Below are 19,730 nucleotides of genomic sequence, written 5' to 3'. Positions count from 1 at the left end.
TTTCTGTGAACAACAAACCTCTCCTAATATAAATAATTACAAAACAAAAATATTAATTTATTTTTAAGATTTCATTTTTATCCATTCAACTGTTAGTTAACCGTTAAGTTATATATATTCAACCAAAATACCCCTTCATTAAATATAAATTTTTTTTAAAAATCATTCAAATGAAAAGAAAAAAATTTATACATATGTTTTTTAAAATTTTTATTTATATTTAAAATTTTTTTGGTTATATAAATGTATTTATTTAGTAACATTTTCTAAAATTTAAAATGTATTTATTTAGTAATATTTTCTAAAATTTAAATATATAAATTGGACAAAATATATTTCAAACACGCAGTTAAAAAATTAATGAAGTAAGGATTTAATATAACAAAGTACATAGCATAATGTATAATTATGTTTTATTTTATTAATTTTAACACAATTTTGAATTATTTATTTAAATATCATCTTAATTATTTAAAGTTTTTAAAATTGGGAGAAGGAGTAGACAATTAGATCATAGGGGTAAAATAATTATTTTAAAATTTTCAACATACTTACATATACAAAATTAAATATTTTGAAATATTTAATGGAATGTTCCTAACAGAGTTAACAATTAGACCAAAGTGTAGGTTTTCACCCAAAATGCTTCTGGTTATTATAAGTTATTAAACCATCAAACACAACCGATCATACTCATATTATTTCATAGCCAACGATTTTCTTTATGATGATACCATAATTGATTCATTTCTTCCTTAATTATATGGGCTTCAATCTCAGCGTTTCTTGCCCATTTTTAAAGCCTAATTATTCTCAATTAATATATCATTTATGATATGCAAAATTGCAAGTTTCACGGTTTTACCTGATGAAGCAAATAATAAAAGAGACTAAACTATACAATTCGGGTGGTACTAGATGGTGTAGGCTTCCTTGCAGCTGTGCCAACTTTTCAAGATTGGATTCCAATTATTAGCTACATGCTTATATATCAACTTATCAAAGACAACAAAAACATCGATCAAAAATTTAAAAAAATTATTAGAATCAAAGAAACAATATTTAAGTACGATACATTCTACTCCCAGTGGAAATAAGATGACATGAGATTTAATTTGACAATCAAAGAAGCCAAGAGAGGAACCTGAAGCGGACTTAAAGTCTGAGGATTATAAACCTGTTAAATCATACTGTAAACAAAGCTCATGGAAAAGATCAAGTCGCAAGGGTGATTCATCGATCCCAATACCATTAGTGTTCATGCTAGTTTCCACCTAAAATGTGTGCTTTTGATAGTTTTATGTGAGTCTGGATTTTGGAATAAATTTGACATTTTTTATGTCCATATTTTCACCATTGTCCATTTTAGCATATACTTTATATATCACATGCACCCTAACATTCAATTGTTTATAAACATCATTAAAACTCACTACCTCATCATCACCACACCTCTACCAGGTCCAAACCCACCAAGTTTAGTATAGCCAACCAATACTCTCAAAATTGTTGGCAATAGCGAGTAAAATCATAGCATGAGTTGTACTTAAGGATAATGTCTTTACAAGGTATTTTGTCACATTGAGTTGATTAGCAACACCTCTCCATGATTAAATAGACTCTTTCTACAAAAAGTAAAGACATAAAACAACAAAAATTCTCAAAATATAAACTCAAGTTATACAGCACTAATGAAGCAATGTAATAGAGGAGAAGAGAAAGGTCATCTTAGAGGCTTATTTGATCCAAAACATGTAGTAAGAACTTACTTTTATAGGTAGATATCTCAAAATTGGGCAACAAAAACACATTAAACATAATAAAAAATATTTTCATATAATAATGTGGGTTTAATGCATTGGTTACAGCATAAACTAATTTAAATAGTAACTAATATTATTAATTTATAATAATTTTTTTAAAATACTTATAAATATTTTATAATATCTAACACTCTCCCCTCCAACTAAATAGAGGGTTAGCCTCCTCGAATGCTATCAACGGAGTAGACGCTGGCCCCTAGTGCCAATCTTTTTATTTATTCACATATCCAAAGAATTTAGGTATGAAGTGCAACATCCTTTTAACCATTTGGCAGATTTTTTTTTTTTCTTTCGGTTATCCAAGATATCCCCATAGCTAGTAGCTGTAAAACTAATTTCTTAAAGAATCTGAGCATTATTTAAAATATTGTCTTCTCCCAATAGATGCTTTTCCAACACACATCCAGAAATTGAACCCTTGAAATGATATTTAAGAGATCCAGATCATTATACCATTTATACCATACCCATTTAGTATTTTATAAAGTTTTGAGTGCTAAGGCTTTTAATTTCTGTAACTTGAAAGGTCATTTAGACTTTTGTATGTATTTATTAATTATAAATGATCAATAATTATTAACTTATTAATTTTTCCTTTATAATGCATATCAATTGTTCTGAAATTGTCAATGTCTCCGCAAAATGGTCAATAATTTTAATACGCTTGATTCAATTTAAATTCAGCAACAATTATTATATAACAATTTTATCCTATACGTGCATTGCACAGGGTTAACATGTATGTTGTTAATGTGTTAAGCGATATGAATTTCCCTTTCGTGGACATTGATAATTCATTTTTATTTAGTTATTATCTATTAGGAATGTTTTCAAAATTTATAATAAATGTTATAGGACTGGTTTTATATTTGCGAAGATGGACGTATAATTTGCTTTCCTTTTTTATCCTTAAAATAGTGATCATAGAGTATATTTTGTAACTATTGTTATATCGATTTTTATCATTCCTCACATTATACTTAAAAAGTTATTTTGTGAAAGATTTTACTCTCCTATCCATCACCACAGAAGTTAATATTTAGTTAATTTATATTTTATATTCTTCTTTTTATAATGATAATGAAAACTTTAGTTGTCATAAATTTTGTCATTTCCAATGATTTAATACTGATTTTTCATTGCTTTTATTAATCAATTTACAACTTGGATTCATCTTTTTATAATCAAAAGTAGTTTTTTTTTTATGCCAAAAGAAAATTCCATTAATTGAAAGAAAAGCTGACAAGTGCAGGGCTTCACATGTAAACAAAGATCAAAAGATGAAAATTTGCCAAATTCCACTACGCGGTCAGACCCCTAACATTAGAAAGTGAAAATAGAAATTTAACTTGTCAAGTATATTATTAATGTTTTTGTCACTTCAATGGAGTGATTTGATAATCATTTTCTTTAATTATTAACTTATTAATGTTAATTTGCACTAAGATGAGTTTTTTCATAATGAAAAATTAGAAAGTGAAAGTGTTTAGACTTAACAAATTTAATAAATCTTCTCTTAAATTGAGATTTCTCATATGATAGGATAAATTATTCTTTTTGGTTTATGAATTTTCTTTGAGAGAATTATGTTTAGGTTCTCATAATACAATTAAATATTATAAAATTTATTGATAAGTTATCATTTTACAAACTTATGATATTTAATTGTATTTTAGTCTTTTGAATGATTCGAATATAATTCTATCATATTTTGGGAAAATGGAAATAATCTGAAAATAATAAATTTATGACAATTAAATTTCAATTTTTTTTCTAAAAATAAGCTTTAAATATTAATTAAAATATTTAAAACTAAAATTTCAATTATAAGCTGAGAGTTATATTTAAAATTTAAATATATTATTTATAATTATAAATTTTAAATTTATAAATATATAAATTGATATTTAAAATTTATTTTTTAAAAAATTTTAATGGACACTTAACTATAACAAAATTTTTATTATGATACTTTATTATTACCTTCCCTTTTCTTTTCTATAAACACGTGCATGGCACGTGCTCAACGGAATATTGTTCCCCATTTTTCCACCGCCAAATGTTCCCAGTTCCCCCTGTGCTAGAGAACAAAAGAAACCAATGCTTCAGGCTTCAGCCACGAAATGGAACAGAGAACTCCGGACCATACATAATCGGCCATGGCTGCAACTACAACCCTCCTGCTTCTCAAGCCATTCAAATTTCAAAACCCTAGATCTATCTATTCTCATCCTGCAAAATCCACATGTTCTTCCTCTGTCACAATCCAAGCACAATGTGCCAAAGGGAATCTTCTGAGCCTCATTGCAGACCAGGACCGTGGCCTTAAGACCCAGAATAATTCAGAAAAACGATCTCAAATCGTTGAAGCGATAGATGCAATGGCTACCTTGGCTGCTGGTTCAGTCACCACTGGTGATTCCCTCTCGGCCACGTGGAGGTTGCTTTGGACCACGGAGAAAGAGCAGCTCTTCATAATTGAGAAGGCTTACTTGTTTGGCACCCAAGCCGGTGATGTTTTGCAGGTGATCGATGTTCAGAATAGATCTTTGAACAATGTGATCACATTTCCTCCCAATGGGGTTTTCTTTGTTCGATCCAATATCGAGATTGCGTCGCCACAGAGAGTGAATTTCAGGTGCATGACGAGTATTTCTGTTGTTGTGTTTAGCTTTAACTTGAAATCTGTTATTTGGTTATATTAATTTGCACTGAAAACAGTATTGGGATTATAAATCAGAGTCCAACTTTGAATTTATCACCTTCCTTTCTCTTTTATGTTATTTTATTTCAATTTTTTTTCCCTTTTGGTTCGCACTGATGTTGGGGTCCCCCCCCCAAAAAAAAAAAAAAAGATTTACAAGCGCAGTCTTACGTGGGAAGAACTGGGAAATTCCGTTGCCGCCATTTGGAAAGGGCTGGTGAGTACTTCGACTTTGTATGATAGCTGAAGTGAATTTGGTTCATGTTTTAACATTACAAGCGAACTAAATGAATTTGTTTTTTTCTTTTTCGTTTTTCTTGTTCAAGTTTTTTATTCATTTAACTAGGGGGCTGTATTTTGTTGGGAAAAATAGCAGTAAATAGGTTGGTTGAAATTTAGGAGCTCAAATCATTGTTTTGTCCCCTTTCTGTGAGAGAATAATGAGGAACAAACGTTTTTTGTTTTTTTTTTTTTGGTCTCTAATGCGGTTTTTGGGATGAAAATGTTAAGACAAAGGTTGGATTTAAAATATGTTTATTAGTTTACTCTTAGATTTTGTGATATAACGTGAAGATGAATTGTTTAGGAATCGTGGCTGAGCATGATATATATATATATATATATATATTGGATAAAAGTGATTCATTAATTCAGAAGGATTTACAAACTCATCCTTACAAAAGGCCTTCTTTTATCGTCCTCCATTTCCAGAAACCAAGATGGAGGATGAGTAAAGATGCTGCTGTAATCAGACATACAATGAGCATATTTAGCTAGCCTATCAGCACTACTGTTGAAATCTCTATAAACAAAAAGCAACTGAACTTCCCAATCCTTTTTAAGGAGTCTAGCTTGATGTATCAGATCTTGATAGGGATAATTATGAGTATTTTCCCTTAAGATCAAACTAATAGCAAAAGCATAATCTGTGATAACCTTAACCTGCTTAAAACCTCTTTCCCAACTCCGAACAATGAACCGGACCTTGGATAATACTCTCTATCTCTGTAATTGTTGGCGGTAGCAGTTGTCAACAGAAGCCCAAGATCCATTCCTTCTCCTGATCTTTCATAATTCTTCTGCAAGCACTGTCCACAACTCATTAACAGAGCTGCCCGTCTTGAGGGTAATGTAATTATGAGATCTACTCTGCTGACCTGTATATGTTCTTCTGCTCTGCCCCTGTCCTGTATGTTGAAGGTACGTTGAAGGTTGAGGTCCTGTAAAGATTTGAAATACGATTGAAAAAGCATTAGCTATACGACTCTCCTCTTCAACCCCAAATATTTTTGTGCATCTATTAACCCAAATATCCAAACAAGTGTATGAAAAAAGAACTCTCCAAGAAATACTCCTTGTAAAATTTCAACCTATTTCCTTTCAAAGATTCCATCTAACCCATTCATTACCATTAAGATTACGAAAGCTGTCTCAAAATTAAGGAGAAACAAGATTGATCCGTCTATCCTTTGCATGCTTGCACTCTCATAATTAATGCATTAAATCATCTTCTGTGTTGCATCCGAGTTGACAATTGCTGTCCTCAAGAATACCCCATTTCTCCATCAGCTCTGTTGTGTGCACTTTGTCGCGTGAGATCAGGCACAAGAAGGATTTCATCTTCTTGGGTATATTCTCTCTCCATATGCTATTCCATAGTTTGTCTCCCATTCCTTGTGTACCTGCAGATAAAAAAGAGTATGCAGATTTAATATTTAAGTTTCCATCTGGGGATGGAATCCAAATAATCCCATCTGTTTCTCTCCACTCAAGGTTGATATGAGTGTGAGATATATTGTCAACAGTTTCAGGATCAAACCAAACCTTGGTTTCTAAGTATCCCATCGATCATCTTGTCGGATATATTCAGATGCTTTCTCTTCAATATTACAGATAAGGATAAACTCGCTATTAACATCCAGCAGAGGCATTTTTAATCTTTTCCACTCATCTTTCCAGAAAAAGGTTTGTTCACCTGTACATATTCTTCTACCAATCCCCTCTTTGATTCTACTCCACATGTTAACAATGCTTCGCCATGTTAAAGAGGCATTGGTTTTCTTCTTCACCATCAGTGTTTCTTCTTGCCCACACTTGTACTTAGATCTAAGTACTTGAACCCGTAAGGCATCTGGCTTCTTGATTAGATTCCAACACAATTTCACAATGAAAGCCTTGTTTTGCAGCTTCAAGTCTTTTATTCCCAGCCCCTCTTCTAATTTACCTCTTGTAATCTTCTTCCAAGACACTAAATGGATTTTTTTCTGCTCATTGCAATCACCCCATATGAAGGATCTACTACTTTTCTCAATCTCCTTAAGAAGTCTCATAGGTAAGGACATAATCTGCATATAATTGCCAGGCAACAGCGGAATTACAGATTTAATGAGAGTAGATCACCCTGCAAGACTGAGAAATTTACCCTTCCACCCAGCAATTCTTCTTTTTGTTTTATCAAGCAGAGGTGCAAACAGGCTGCATGAGGTTCTTTTATGGGTGAGTGGTATACCTATACATTTATGTAAGTCAACATAAAGATTGGACTACATTAGGGATCATCTCTGAGTCCTTATTTGTTCAACTTGATCTTAAATGTTTTGATGGAACATATTCAAGGGGAAATTCCGAAATGTATGCTCTTCGCGGATGATATAGTTCTTATAGCAGATACAAGAGAAGAGGTTAATTGCAAACTTGAGTTATGGAGGAGGACATTGGAATCGAAAGGTTTTCGTCTGAGTAGAAGTAAGACGGAATATTTATATTGTAAATTTGGTAAAGGACTATTCGACAATAATTTGGAAGTGAAATTGGGAGATCAAATTATACCTCAAGTGGAAAAGTTTAGATATTTGGGAGCCATTATTCAAAATGATGGCGAAATCAGTGGAGATATTTCACATAGAATTCAAGCTGGGTGGTTTAATTGGAGAAAAGCTGAAGGAGTTATTTGCGACCGTAAGGTGTCTAATAAACTTAAAGGAAAGTTTTATCGCACTGCTATCAGACCGGCAATGTTATATAGTAGTGAATGTTGGGCTCTAACGAGACAACAAGAGCATAAAGTTGGAGTAGCAGAGATGAGAATGTTATGATGGATGTGCGGACATACACGTAAAGATAAAATTCAAAATGAGCACGTACGCGAAAAAGTGAGGGTGGCACCTATTAAGGAAAAAATGGTAGAAAATCGGTTGAGATGGTTTGGGCATGTACAAAGAAGACCAAGGGAGGCACCAGTGAGAAGAGTGGAACATATAACTTTGAGTCCAATTAAGAGAGGTAAAGGAAGGCCAAAGAGAACACTTTTGGAAGTTATTGAACGCAATCTGTTAATTAATAATATTCCTAAAAGCTTGATAAATGATAGAGTACAATGGCGTCTTGTAATCCATGTAGCTGACCCCACCTAGTGGGATAAAGGCTTGTTGTTGTTGTTGTTATGTAAGTCAACAGTTAGACCAACACCCATCTCTCTACTTGGCTCTAAAGCTCTATTGACACGAACATTTATAGAAGCAGAGCTGAACTGTTGTATACATCCTTCCATTGCTTGAATCTGGCAAAAACTTGCTTCACTAATCTCGAGATCGTCTACAAAGAATAAATGAGAAATATTTGGTCCGTCCTTCACAAGATGGATTGGTTTCATTCCTACTTTCAATCTTATCTTCAATGAGTTGACTAAGTTTTTCCATACATAGCATGAAGATATAAGGAGAGATGGGGTCCCCCTAAAGTAAACCCTTATGTGGTAGAACATCTTCAGTCACTTCACCATGCTAGAGAATCCTTAAACTTGAGTTATTGATGCTGGAGCCAATAAGTTTATATAATGATCATTCAGTCTGATTTCTTTTGGGACCTTCTCAATGCAACTCCACTCCAATCTGTCATAGGCCTTGTCTAAGTCCACCTTGACGGCTATGAACCCTCTTTTTTATTTTTTCCTTTCTTACTCTTCATAGAGTGGATGACATCCTTAGTAACAATTATGGTATCATTGCCTTGTCTTCCTAATATGAAGCTACACTGATGTTTACCCGCAAGCATATCCATAACACTCTGCAATCTACTAGCAATCAATTTGGACAACACTTTGTGGCTAACGTTACGTAGAGATGATATTCTAAAGTCCTTCATGCTTTCCAGTTTTTCAATCCTGGGAATCAAAACCTAGTGGGTCTGGTTAACCTCCCCAATTTTGTCCACATTTTCAAAGAATTCCTTAGCAAGCTGTCAGGTCAAATTCCCAACAATGTCCCAATATTCTTGATAAAATAAAGCCTGGATCCCATCAAGGCCAAGAGCTTTAAAAGCCCCAGGTTCAAAAGTTGCTCTTCTAATCTCCTCACCAGTAACTTCCTTGTGCAGAAAGCTTAAATCAATTTGATTTAGAGTTGGGAATTTATTTATTGTGCTTAGAGAGATGTCATGGTTAATTTCACTTTTAAACAGCTCTTGGTAGTATTCTTTAGCCATTTTCTTCAATACCGTTTGATCTTTAATCCAGTTGTCATCACTTCCTTTGAATTCTTGAATTTTTTTTTCTTTCTTCTTTCCATAGTAGAGGCGTGAATATATTTACTATATTTATCTCCACACTTTAGTCAATTACATCTCGATTTCCAGTACTAAAAAAGTTCCTCTTGTGCAATAATTTTATTATACTCCTTCCGAAGCTCCTTTTCTAACTGCAATAGGCATTGACTCTCTTTCCTATTTTGAGTTTTTTCAATCCTGTCAATTCTTCTAAAGAGCTTCTTCTGGCCAATGATATTTCCCACCTTATTCTTCTTCCAATCTGAAGCTAACCTTTCTAGGGATTTTGTTTTCTCCTTCAAATTATATCTCTTCCATGCTTTACTAACAATATCTTTGAAATCTTCTTCTAACATCCAAGCTACTTGGCATCTGGAGAGAAGTTTGCAATGCTTTTGATGATTCTCACCCTTATTAATCAGCAACAAAAGGCAATGATCAAACCCAAATTTACTCTAGTGATACAATCTCATATCATGGGACTTAATCTGCCCCTCAATATTTGAAAAATGTCCATTGAAGCTTTTCCTTAACCATATTCTTTTCCCAAGTAAATCTTTCTCCAATGGCTTCAATCTCTAACTATTGTGCCCTATGAATGCAATTTCCAAAGTTCCTCATAGATGTCTCATTGATCAAACTCCCAATTTTGTTATCTTTCAAGAGAGTAACATGGCAGTGTAAGGATTGGGGAGAAGAGTGGCTATACTTGACCTTTACCTCAGATTGATTCTAGAAGAACCAAATACCACTAGCATAGCCCGTACCTCCACTCTAAGTCCATTACTAAAACCCAAATTGCAAGAAATAGTATCAATCTTAGCATTGCTAACTCTAGTTTCAACAAGGACAAGAATATTAACTCTCTAATCCTTCCACAAATCTTTAACCCTTATGGGGAAGGCTTTTGAGGTTGAGCCTCTCTAATTCCATGTTATTATATTCATAACAAACAAACAAAAATGGTGGGAACTAGAATCTAGAAACCCAAGGGATTAGCTCCTCCTAGCATCACTGTCCATTGCCTCGGCATCAGTTCACTAGCATCATCAGACCAAAGACCGTTCCTTTTGTTGGTCCCCATCTCTTCCATCAAAGCATCATTGGCAGATCAGATGAATCTGGTGGTTTTTGAGGTTGCAAAGGCTTTCATTGTGATAGTAAGTGGGTGATTTAGACTGAAGAGTAATATTGGTCTCATTACCCTTAGAGTGCTCTAGAATATTTGCCAATAGCAATCTTTCATGACTAGTAGAGGTCGAAATCTAATGGGCCTGTCTTTAGTGTAGACCCAACCTCTACCTTGTGCAACCTTGAATGTTGTTTCTTTTCAAAAGCTGGAGAAAGGGTCTTGGGCCTATAAACTGGACTTCTTTTTAAACCACTCATTTTACTACTCAAGGACACACCTTCCCCACCCGCTCTTCTGGGGCTTCACTTAGCCTTCTGCTCATTATAGTACTTGGTCTCTTATTGTTGCTCAAGGGCCTTGAATGTAAACTTTTCACTATCTAAACCCACTAATGGGTGCTCACCAACTTTTGCCTCTGTTACTTTCTTTGTGAAACTACAACCTACTTTTCCTTCTGACATGCTTTTCTACTCCTTCTCCATACTAGGATTAGGAATAACACACTCTCTCTCTCTCTCTCTCGCGGTTATTAAGACCCTCATTGTCTATTCCTCATGCCTAGCTCACCTTAAAGTGGGAATCTTAATGTGCCAGGCCCTTTACTTCCTGATTCTGCTGAACATCGTGGTGATGGCACAGTGGATCACATTTGTCCAAGCTTTTTGTAATTGAAAGAATGTACACAATAGTTCTAAGAGGTTTGAACTAGACTATCCAGTTAGATAAAAGAAGCAGAAACTGATACCATGTCTGGTTGAGTTTGATCAATATAAAAACATGTTGAAAACAGAAAACAGCTAGACTCGATGAATAATCATGCATTTGGATATATTTGAATGTTGAAGTTCCACTATTGTTGAATAATATGCATTTTATGGAAGAATCAAAATGCTATTATCTTTTTATTTTATTTGATTATTATATTTGCTATTGATTGTTAGATTTCATAACCCAACAAAAAAAAAAGTTTCTGTGGAAGGAAAATTAAATCATGCAATTGACACAAGTTTTGATTATTTTCTCTTGAAGATGTAACGTTAAAGTTTTCAAAGTGAGTTGGGAGAACCTTTATCATGTTCTCCTTTCAACAGAGGTTTGGCCACAAAAAAGGTTATATCTAGAATTGGAAATGCAGATTAAAAAAGTTTAGTTTGAGAAGGATGCTTAGAGAGTTCTTGCGTTTACATTTGTCATAGAAAGAAGAAGAAAATTTAAATTTATTGAGGTATCTCAGGTGGAGATGGAGAAAGAGGTATCTCTCTTATTGATACTAAGATATTTTGTGCTTATAATGGTCTTCCTGTACATCATCTACAATTGTTTTATTAAATGTGGTTGTGGAAAAGAATTTATCTCCTTGAACTTTATCATTAGGGGCCAGAACTGCTTTGACTGCAATTATTCAATTCCATTATCATATCATTGCTTAATATTTTTCCATTTGGGGCTTCTTAACTGGTTATACACTTGCATTAGCCTGGTTTGCTAAATATTAGGTGGACCGAGATATTGGAGGAAAAGTTAGGGTGTAACATTTTTAGTTTTCATGAAATATTAAGCAAATAAGGGCAAATTTTATAGTTTATTTTCGGTAAAAGGGTATTAAAAATCATAAAGAGAGATGGATACACCCATATGCGTGCCTTTTCAATGTAAGGCTTCCGGAAAGAAGGGTTGTGGAAGAAAGTAGTACAAACTGTTTTAATTTTTTTTTTCCTGAATAATGAACCACAGTTCCAGAGATATTTTTGGTCCAAAAAGTAGTAATAGGTTAAAGAGATTATGATAACTGTAGTGCTCGAGGCCAATTTATCTTTAAAGTGATATATTTTTCATTATTGTTCCCAGCATCTCTTGAGTGTTGCTAAGTTCTACATTAAAAACTTTCTGAACTAGATTGATGTCTTGAGTCCTCTTGTTCCCAGCATCTTGTAGTTTGCCAAATGTAATGGTTTTCACTAAAGATGTTTTTTTAGTGAAAGAGATTATTGTGAAATATAATTAATTAGGAAATATTCTTTTCTAATTAATAGGGATATGATTCTGATTTATAGGGATTTGATTAGACAAGATTATGAGGGTAAATAAGTGATTTGATTTTTTCTAATTATTTATTTGTACAGTCAGCCTTGTAATCGTGTATATATATATGCACAGTGAAATAATATATAATTCTTTTGGTCAAAATACCTTCATGGTGTCATAGCTGATCGACGGTTCTGACCCAAAAAATGCAGACGACAGCGTGCAACCAGCAGAGGAGTCATAGTCAAGCAGCTCGAGACCTTCGTCTATGGTCTCGAGCGCCGAGAACTCTCTATCGTACACCGATGGCAAAACTCCCCTCAGGTTGAGTTCTGCCAAGGGTCCTCTGTTCTCCTAGTGTACGATAAATTCAACAAACATAATTATTGTGAGTGGGGTCAAGCTACGTGGCTTGCTATCGGTGGTCATGGCAAATTGGGCTTCATCACCGGTACTTCTAAGGTACTAGACGAGTTAGACGCAACAGCCCTATTGAAGTAGGAGACTGAGAACTCACTAGTTGCTTCATGGTTGGTCACAGTTATGACTCCATAAGTTTGACACTCTTTCATGTTTCTGCCTATTGCGAGAGACATTTGGGAAGTTGTTCGAGAATCATAGTCGGATGGTGAACACAGTACTCGAACATATGAGCTGAAAACTCGAAGCTACTAGATTAAACAAGCTGAACATGATTTGATTGAATATTGGTTAGAACTAGTTGCAACATGGCAGGAGATCGACCTCAACACAGAAGAGGAATGGTCTTGTGCCCGTGATGCAGCAAGGTACAAAAATTGAGTTGAGGATGAGCAGGTGTTTCAATTCTTGGCTGGTCTTCATCACTCATTTGATAATGTTCGAAGCAGAATCCTAGCTCGCTTACCATTACCCTCAGCACGAGATGCATTTGGAGAAGTCCGTAGAGAGACTTCTTGCTGAAAGGTGATTCTTACTGACCCTATTCTTGTATCTTCCTCTTTTGAACCTTCTGCCTTGGTAAGTAGGAACTCTGATCAAGGTACAAAAGAGACAAAAGGGAAAATCTCATGTGATCATTGTAAAAAGACTGGTCACACAAAGGACAAGTGTTGGGATCTTCACGGGAAACTTGCTGACTGGAAACCATGCAAGGGTAAGGCACGTGGATATCAAGTTACTTCTGAAAATGCCCCAGACAAATCTATTGCTATCCCTCAAATGGATAAAGGCCAATTAATTAAGCTCCTGGAGGTGTTAAATACTCTACAACGACCTGAGCAACCATCTCAAAACCCACACACTGTTTCTGTGGCTAAGCAAGGTAATAATCATTATGCATTAAATGCCTCCTTCCATAAATCCCAGCGGATTGTTGTCTCCGGGTCCTCAGATCACATGATGGAAAACTCCACATTATTCACATCATATTTTCCATGTAGTGGTGGACGTGAGAAAATTGATATTGCTAATGGAACATCTTCCTCTATTGTTGGAAAGGGAAGCATTACTATTTCTGAATTTTTGCAACTGGATTCAGTTCTTCATGTTCTATACTTAGCTTGTAATTGGTTATCCATAAGCAAGTTGACTAAACAAGCTCGTTGTAGTGCTCATTTTTTCTCTACTCATTGTATCTTTTAGGATCTCATATCGGGGAAGATGATTGGCAGTGCTGAGGAGTGTGATGGGCTATACTACCTTAATGAATCAACCGTGAGTAGTCTCTGGTCTCGCATTCGATGTAATCTTATGTCTATCTCTGAGAATAATGATCTTTTGTTATGGCATAAAAGAATGGGTCATCCCAATGTCCAGTACTTGAGTTGTTTGTTTCCTCATTTTTCATTCAATAAAATTTTTACTTTTCATTGTGATGCTTGTGAATTGGCTAAACACCATCGTTCTTCACTTCTGTGCTCTAAATAAAAACCTTCTAAATCTTTTTCTATCACTCACATAGTGATATGTGGGGTCCTTCTCGTGTTCTAAACCGGACTCAAGCCAAATGGTTTGTTACATTCATAGGTCATACTCATGTGTGCTGGGTATACTTAATAAAGGAGAAATCTAATGTCACATTCATATTTTTGGAATTTTACACCATGATTCTTAACCAATTTCACACCTCCATTCAAATCCTCCAAACTGATAATGGTACTGAATACCTGAATAAAACTATAAGTGATTTTTTGAAAACGAAGGGCATCGTCCATAAAACCTCTTGTACAAATATCCCTCAACAAAATGGTATTGCCGAACGCAAAAATAAACACCTATTGAAGGTTGCCCGTGCCCTTATTGTTTACCACTCATATGCCAAAATTCTTTTGGAGTGACGCCATTCTTACTGCTGCTTACCTCATCAATTGAATGCCAAGTAAAGTCTTATCCTATATCACACTTCTTGATCGCCTACGTGAAATACATTCTTTTCACCATCTTGAAAATAATCTCCCTTTGAAAATATTTGGGTGCTCAACTTTTGTACATCTTAACCCCACTTCCAAGCTTGAACCTAGGGCCATCAAGTGTGTGTTCATTGGTTATTCTTCTTTTCAAAAAGGCTACAAATGTTTTGACCCCTCTTCCCGACGTCTATTCATTAGTCATGATGTCACTTTTTCTAAACATGACTCCTTTTATCCTCCTCCCTCAATTGAAAGGGGAACCTGGCATGAATTTCAGTCATTCTTTGAGTATTCCCCTATTCCATCTATTGATCTCAACTCTCTTGAGCCAATGTCTGTCTCTTTTATTCCCAAAGCAAAAGAAAATGCAGGTACAGAGGACAACAAGGACACAAGTACCACAAAAAAAGAGATCATAACCTATAAACGGAAGAAGAAACAAGGTACTAAACCTCCCACACCCGAGGCAATCCTTGATTCAGAACTGATAAGAGATCTTGTAGAAGGAAATAAGAACATCATAGAGGATGTGAATGTCAATAATGATGCCAAGAAAGAATTGGATAGTGATTTGAATTTGCCAATTGCCCTCAGGAAGAAACCCCGATCTTGTACACAGCATCCAATTCAAAAATATGTGTCCTATAAAGTTATATCTCCCAAGTATCAAGGTTTCATCGCAAACCTAGATGATGTTAGGATTCCAAATAATATTCATGAGGCTTTGGAATCACCAAGATGGAGAGAAGCAGTCTTGGAAGAAATGAAAGCATTAGACAAAAATGGGACTTGGGAAATTGTGAATAAACCAAGGAACAAGAAACTTGTAAGCTGCAAGTAGGAGTTCACCCCAAAATTCAAAGTCAATGGGAACCTTAAATGTTGAAGGCTCGGTTGGTAGCTAGGGGGTTCACACAGATATATGGCATTGACTATCAAGAAATCTTTCACCAATGGTCAAGCAAAACACCATTAGAGTGTTATATCTATAGCGGCAAACCTTGAATGGCCTTTGCATCAGTTAGACACCAAGAATGCCTTCTTAAATGGACACTTGAAGGAGGAAGTGTATATGACTCTACCTCTTGGTTTTGATCAAGGCAAAGGTGATCAAGTGTACAAGTTGAAGAAATCCTTATATAGATTAAAGCAGTCACCAAGAGCATGGTTCGATAGATTCTCAAAAGTCTTGAAGTGTCAGAGCTATAAAAAAATACTATTGGATCACACTATGTTTGTTAAACTGGAAGGAGGTAAGAGGTGTATTCTCATTGTGTATATTAATGATATAGTTATTACTGGTGATCACAGTGAGGAAATCATAAAAATTAAGAATGCATTGAGTCAAGAGTTTAAGGTCAAGGACCTAGGAAAGTTAAGATACTTCTTGGGAATAGAAGTTGCAAGATCAAAAAAGGAAATTCATGTATCTCAGTGAAAATACATACTTGATCTCTTAAAAGAGATAAAAGAGACAGGCATGTTAAGGTGTAAACCTGTTGAAACACCCATTGTTGTTCCAAAGAAGAGGCCAAAGCTCACAAAGAAGGAAAAAAGCTCTGATGAAGAGACCAAGAAAATTGAAGAAAAGGAAGATAAGGAAAAAGACAAACCAGTTGATAAAGAAAGATATCAAAGACCTGTGGGGAAACTTATCTACCTCTCTCATACACTGACATAGCCTTTGCAGTAAGTGTAGCTAGTCAGTATATGTGTGAGCCAAAGGTAAAACACATGGAAGCAATATACAGGATTCCGAGATACTTGAAGGGCACCCCCGGAAAGGGCTTGTTGTTTCAGAAACATGAATGGAGAACCATAGAAGTATATACCGATACAGATTAGGGTGGACATCACCCATATAGGAGATCTAGTTAGTGTTCATTCGTGTGGGGAAACTTGGTTACATGGAAAAGTCAGAAGTAAAGAGTTGTATCCAAGAGTAGTACTGAATCCGAGTTAGGGGCCTTAGCTTAAGACATAATGGAGGACATATGGTTGAAAAGAATACTTGAGGAAATACATGTCAAGCTAGATCTACCATTGAAATTATATTGTGATAACAAGGCAGCTATAAGCATGGCCTTAAATCCAGTATAGCATGAAAGGTCGAAACATGTAGAAATCGACAGGCATTTTATTAGAGAAAAAGTGGAAGATGGGATCACTTGTTTGACCTTCTTACCAACAAGTCTCCAAGCAGCTGATATGTTGACCAAAGGATTACATAAGCCTACGTTTGAGAATTGTGCAAGCAAGTTAGATATAATTAACATCTATAATCCAACTTGAGGGGGAGTGTGAAATATAATTAATTAGAAAATATTCTTTTTTAATTAATAGGGATATGATTAGACAAGATTATGAGGGTAAATAAGTGATTTGATTTTTTTTTAATTATTTTCTTGTACAGTCAGCCTTGTAATTGTGTATATATATCTGCACAGTGAAATAATATATAATTCTTCTGGTCAAAATACCTTCAATTATAATAAGGCTATTTGTAAACCTTCACTTAACTTCTTAAAACTGAGTTGAAATTATCTTTTTTATGAGGGCTTTTATGATCAAGTGGTCAGGAGTTCGATCCTTGCCTTGTTCAATTATCTTACAAGCCGTTTGTTTACTCTGGAGGAAAAACCTTTCCTTCCATTGCGTAAAAAATGCAAAATGTAATATCAAGGAGGCCTCTATTATCATCTATATCTATATATTTGTAATATAAAAATTTTAACTAGCTGCATTATTTTTAAGTCATGAATAGTATAAATCATTTCTCAAGCTCTTGAAATGCATGGAACCCACATTAGTTACAATTAAAGCTCAAAATACTTTTATGAACACGTTAGAGATTATAATAAGGGACAAAATTTGTGTCATTTTCCTTGTATTTGCTGTCAAGTTCTCCAATCAAAGCCTACGAAAAAAAAATCAAAGTGTTCCTGCAACAAAATCATGTGGTGCTAATTTAAAAAAAAAAAAAAAAAACACATTCGCATGCTATAAATTTTTTTTTTTATCAGAAAACTTCATTGCAAACACCAATAGCCTGTGCCTAAATCTGTCTTGTAATAAACCTATTCATGGTCATTTACTTAACAACTTAAACTTTTGTGTTGAAGTGTTCTTTGATATTATTATAATAACTAGATGCTTGGTTGGCATGGATGTCGATCTAGAGGTTCAATTCCTTCAGTTGAATGCTGTTATGGTATTTGAATAACAAGTTTTGGCATTTTCATCTAAAGCGTTATTTATTATGTTTTCTAGTATAAAAATGATTTTATCTTCCTTAATGGTTCTGTTCTCATATCATTCTGATCTTGGCGTCTTGAATTCCAAGTATGAGTATATAAAAGGTATAGGTAGGGTAGCTAAGGACATATTTTATATTTCAGTATTTTCTTCGGCATCCTTTATTTGCACCTTCCATTTTGCAGGTTTGATACTGTGTACCTCGACGACGAAATCCGAGTTGTTAAGGATATTAGAGGAGACTATTTAGTTGTTGAGCGTGCACCCTATACTTGGAAAGAACGAGTGTAATCTTTATCATCGCTGCATGCGTACATTCAGTATTTAGTGCTGCTAAAAGAAGCGTACATATGTAATTTTCCTCGGAAAGCATGTATAATATTCCAAGCTTCTTGTGCCTTTAGTTGCGAATCGTACTTCCTAGAATAAGCTGCCTTACATCTATAAATACCATGTGGTATGCCACATTTCAATACAATTAAAGATTAAAATTTATTAGAGCCTCATTTTCCTCTTGCCTTCATTTCTACTGGTAATCCTACTAACTTTTTCTTTCTAGTTGACCATTGAAGATAATCAAAGGCCGACACACTCATTACATTGCCGATAATCTTCCCCGATTTCGAGTCCTAAACCAAGCATTCATTGGATGAGATGCTAGTCACACATGTCAGGTATCGCAATTTTATTACTTGATATTAGATTGCTTGCGAACTTTGGAACATGAAGAAAATCTTATAGGATACAGGAGCATTTTTTTACATTGCACATAACTTTAGAACAGGAATAGAAATAATTATTTGTTGTGGGAAAAATAAAAAGAAAAATGATGAGTTGAGTCGGGCTAATATTTTACAGGTTGGGAGTGGGCTAGCCTTCCCAAAGTATGGGTTGGGTCAGCCCACAACCATGCGGGTTGGCAGGCCAAGACAGCCCTCTTTATATACATTTTTTGTTTTCTTCCAATGTTTATGGGCTGGTTTTTGGCCCTTATACTATTTGTACTTGTGCCTAATATTGAATGAGTACAAAGCAATATTTTAAGCCTTTTCTCGCCTCTAAGCACAATTTTTTTTTCCTTAAATTTATCAAGGGTAGTATGCCTATAATACATATAACAATAAAAATTATTTTAAGGGTATGTTTGGTTCAAGAGAAGTGAGGGGATTTTAATGGAAAGAAGAAGAGGGAGAGGGGGAGGGATTTTAACAAACTATTGTTTGGTTTAGGAAGATAGAGAAGGTGAATCAATAATAAGTTAACAATTTTATTTTTATTAATTTTAAGTTGATTTTTAATTTTTGCTTTGATTTATTAGTAAAAATAGTTACATTATATTTTAGTAACTTTATTGTTTTAAGAATATGAATTTATATTAGTAATATTTTTTAAGAATATGTACATTAATATTATATTTTATTAGAGTATCTAATGAAAAAATATTAAATTTTTAGACAGTAAAAATTATATATTAATTTTTGTAAAATGATAAAATTTGTTTAATTATAAAAGAGGGAAAAAGATAATGCATACTTTTTTAATATCAAGCAGATTAGAATTTTTAAAGTAATAAATAAATAATTTAATTATAATTTTCTCTTTTATTTCTTCTCCAAAAAACTCAAAATTGAAAAGGAGAGGGGAGTTTCCCTTTAATTTTTTAACTAAACAAGGGCCTTCCTTTTCCTTTCTTTATTAAATACTAACTAAATAAGGAAAGGGGAGCAACTCCCTTGACATTCTCTCCCAATCTTGCTAAAAACTTTCAACCAAACACAAATTATTGGGGGGCTCAAAGTTCAAACATAATCATAGAATCAACGACCATATTATGGGCCAAACAAGTAGGGATGAAATCA

The 19,730-nt window shown here is 34.2% G+C and overlaps 1 protein-coding gene across 8 annotated transcripts; it reads left to right on the top strand.

Moving 5' to 3' along the window:
- The first annotated feature begins 3,893 nt into the window (after positions 1–3,893).
- On the top strand, positions 3,894–18,921 carry LOC129291090 (probable plastid-lipid-associated protein 11, chloroplastic). Of its 8 annotated transcripts, none has more exons than XR_008588641.1 (5): positions 3,894–4,461; positions 4,679–4,744; positions 13,850–13,921; positions 18,431–18,545; positions 18,730–18,921. XR_008588641.1 is itself a non-coding variant. In XM_054928232.1 (3 exons), the coding sequence occupies exons 1-3, from the start codon at positions 3,983–3,985 to the stop codon at positions 18,432–18,434; spliced, it is 549 nt and encodes a 182-aa protein (XP_054784207.1). In that variant the 5' UTR covers positions 3,894–3,982; the 3' UTR covers positions 18,435–18,921. The 8 variants fall into 8 exon arrangements, 4 of the variants coding, with proteins under 4 accessions (XP_054784207.1, XP_054784208.1, XP_054784205.1 ...); XR_008588639.1 differs by lacking the exon at positions 13,850–13,921 and adding an exon at positions 18,057–18,328 and having other exon boundaries at positions 3,895–4,461; XR_008588640.1 differs by lacking the exons at positions 18,431–18,545; positions 18,730–18,921 and adding an exon at positions 18,057–18,366.
- Positions 18,922–19,730: the final 809 nt, after the last annotated feature.

This window comes from Prosopis cineraria, unplaced genomic scaffold (assembly GCF_029017545.1).
Source record: "Prosopis cineraria cultivar Desert tree isolate PC_DT_omini unplaced genomic scaffold, ASM2901754v1 PC13, whole genome shotgun sequence".
NCBI classification, from domain to species: Eukaryota; Viridiplantae; Streptophyta; class Magnoliopsida; order Fabales; family Fabaceae; genus Prosopis; species Prosopis cineraria.
Note: the sequence above shows the minus strand (reverse complement) of the source record. Positions and strands in the feature narration are given on the sequence as shown.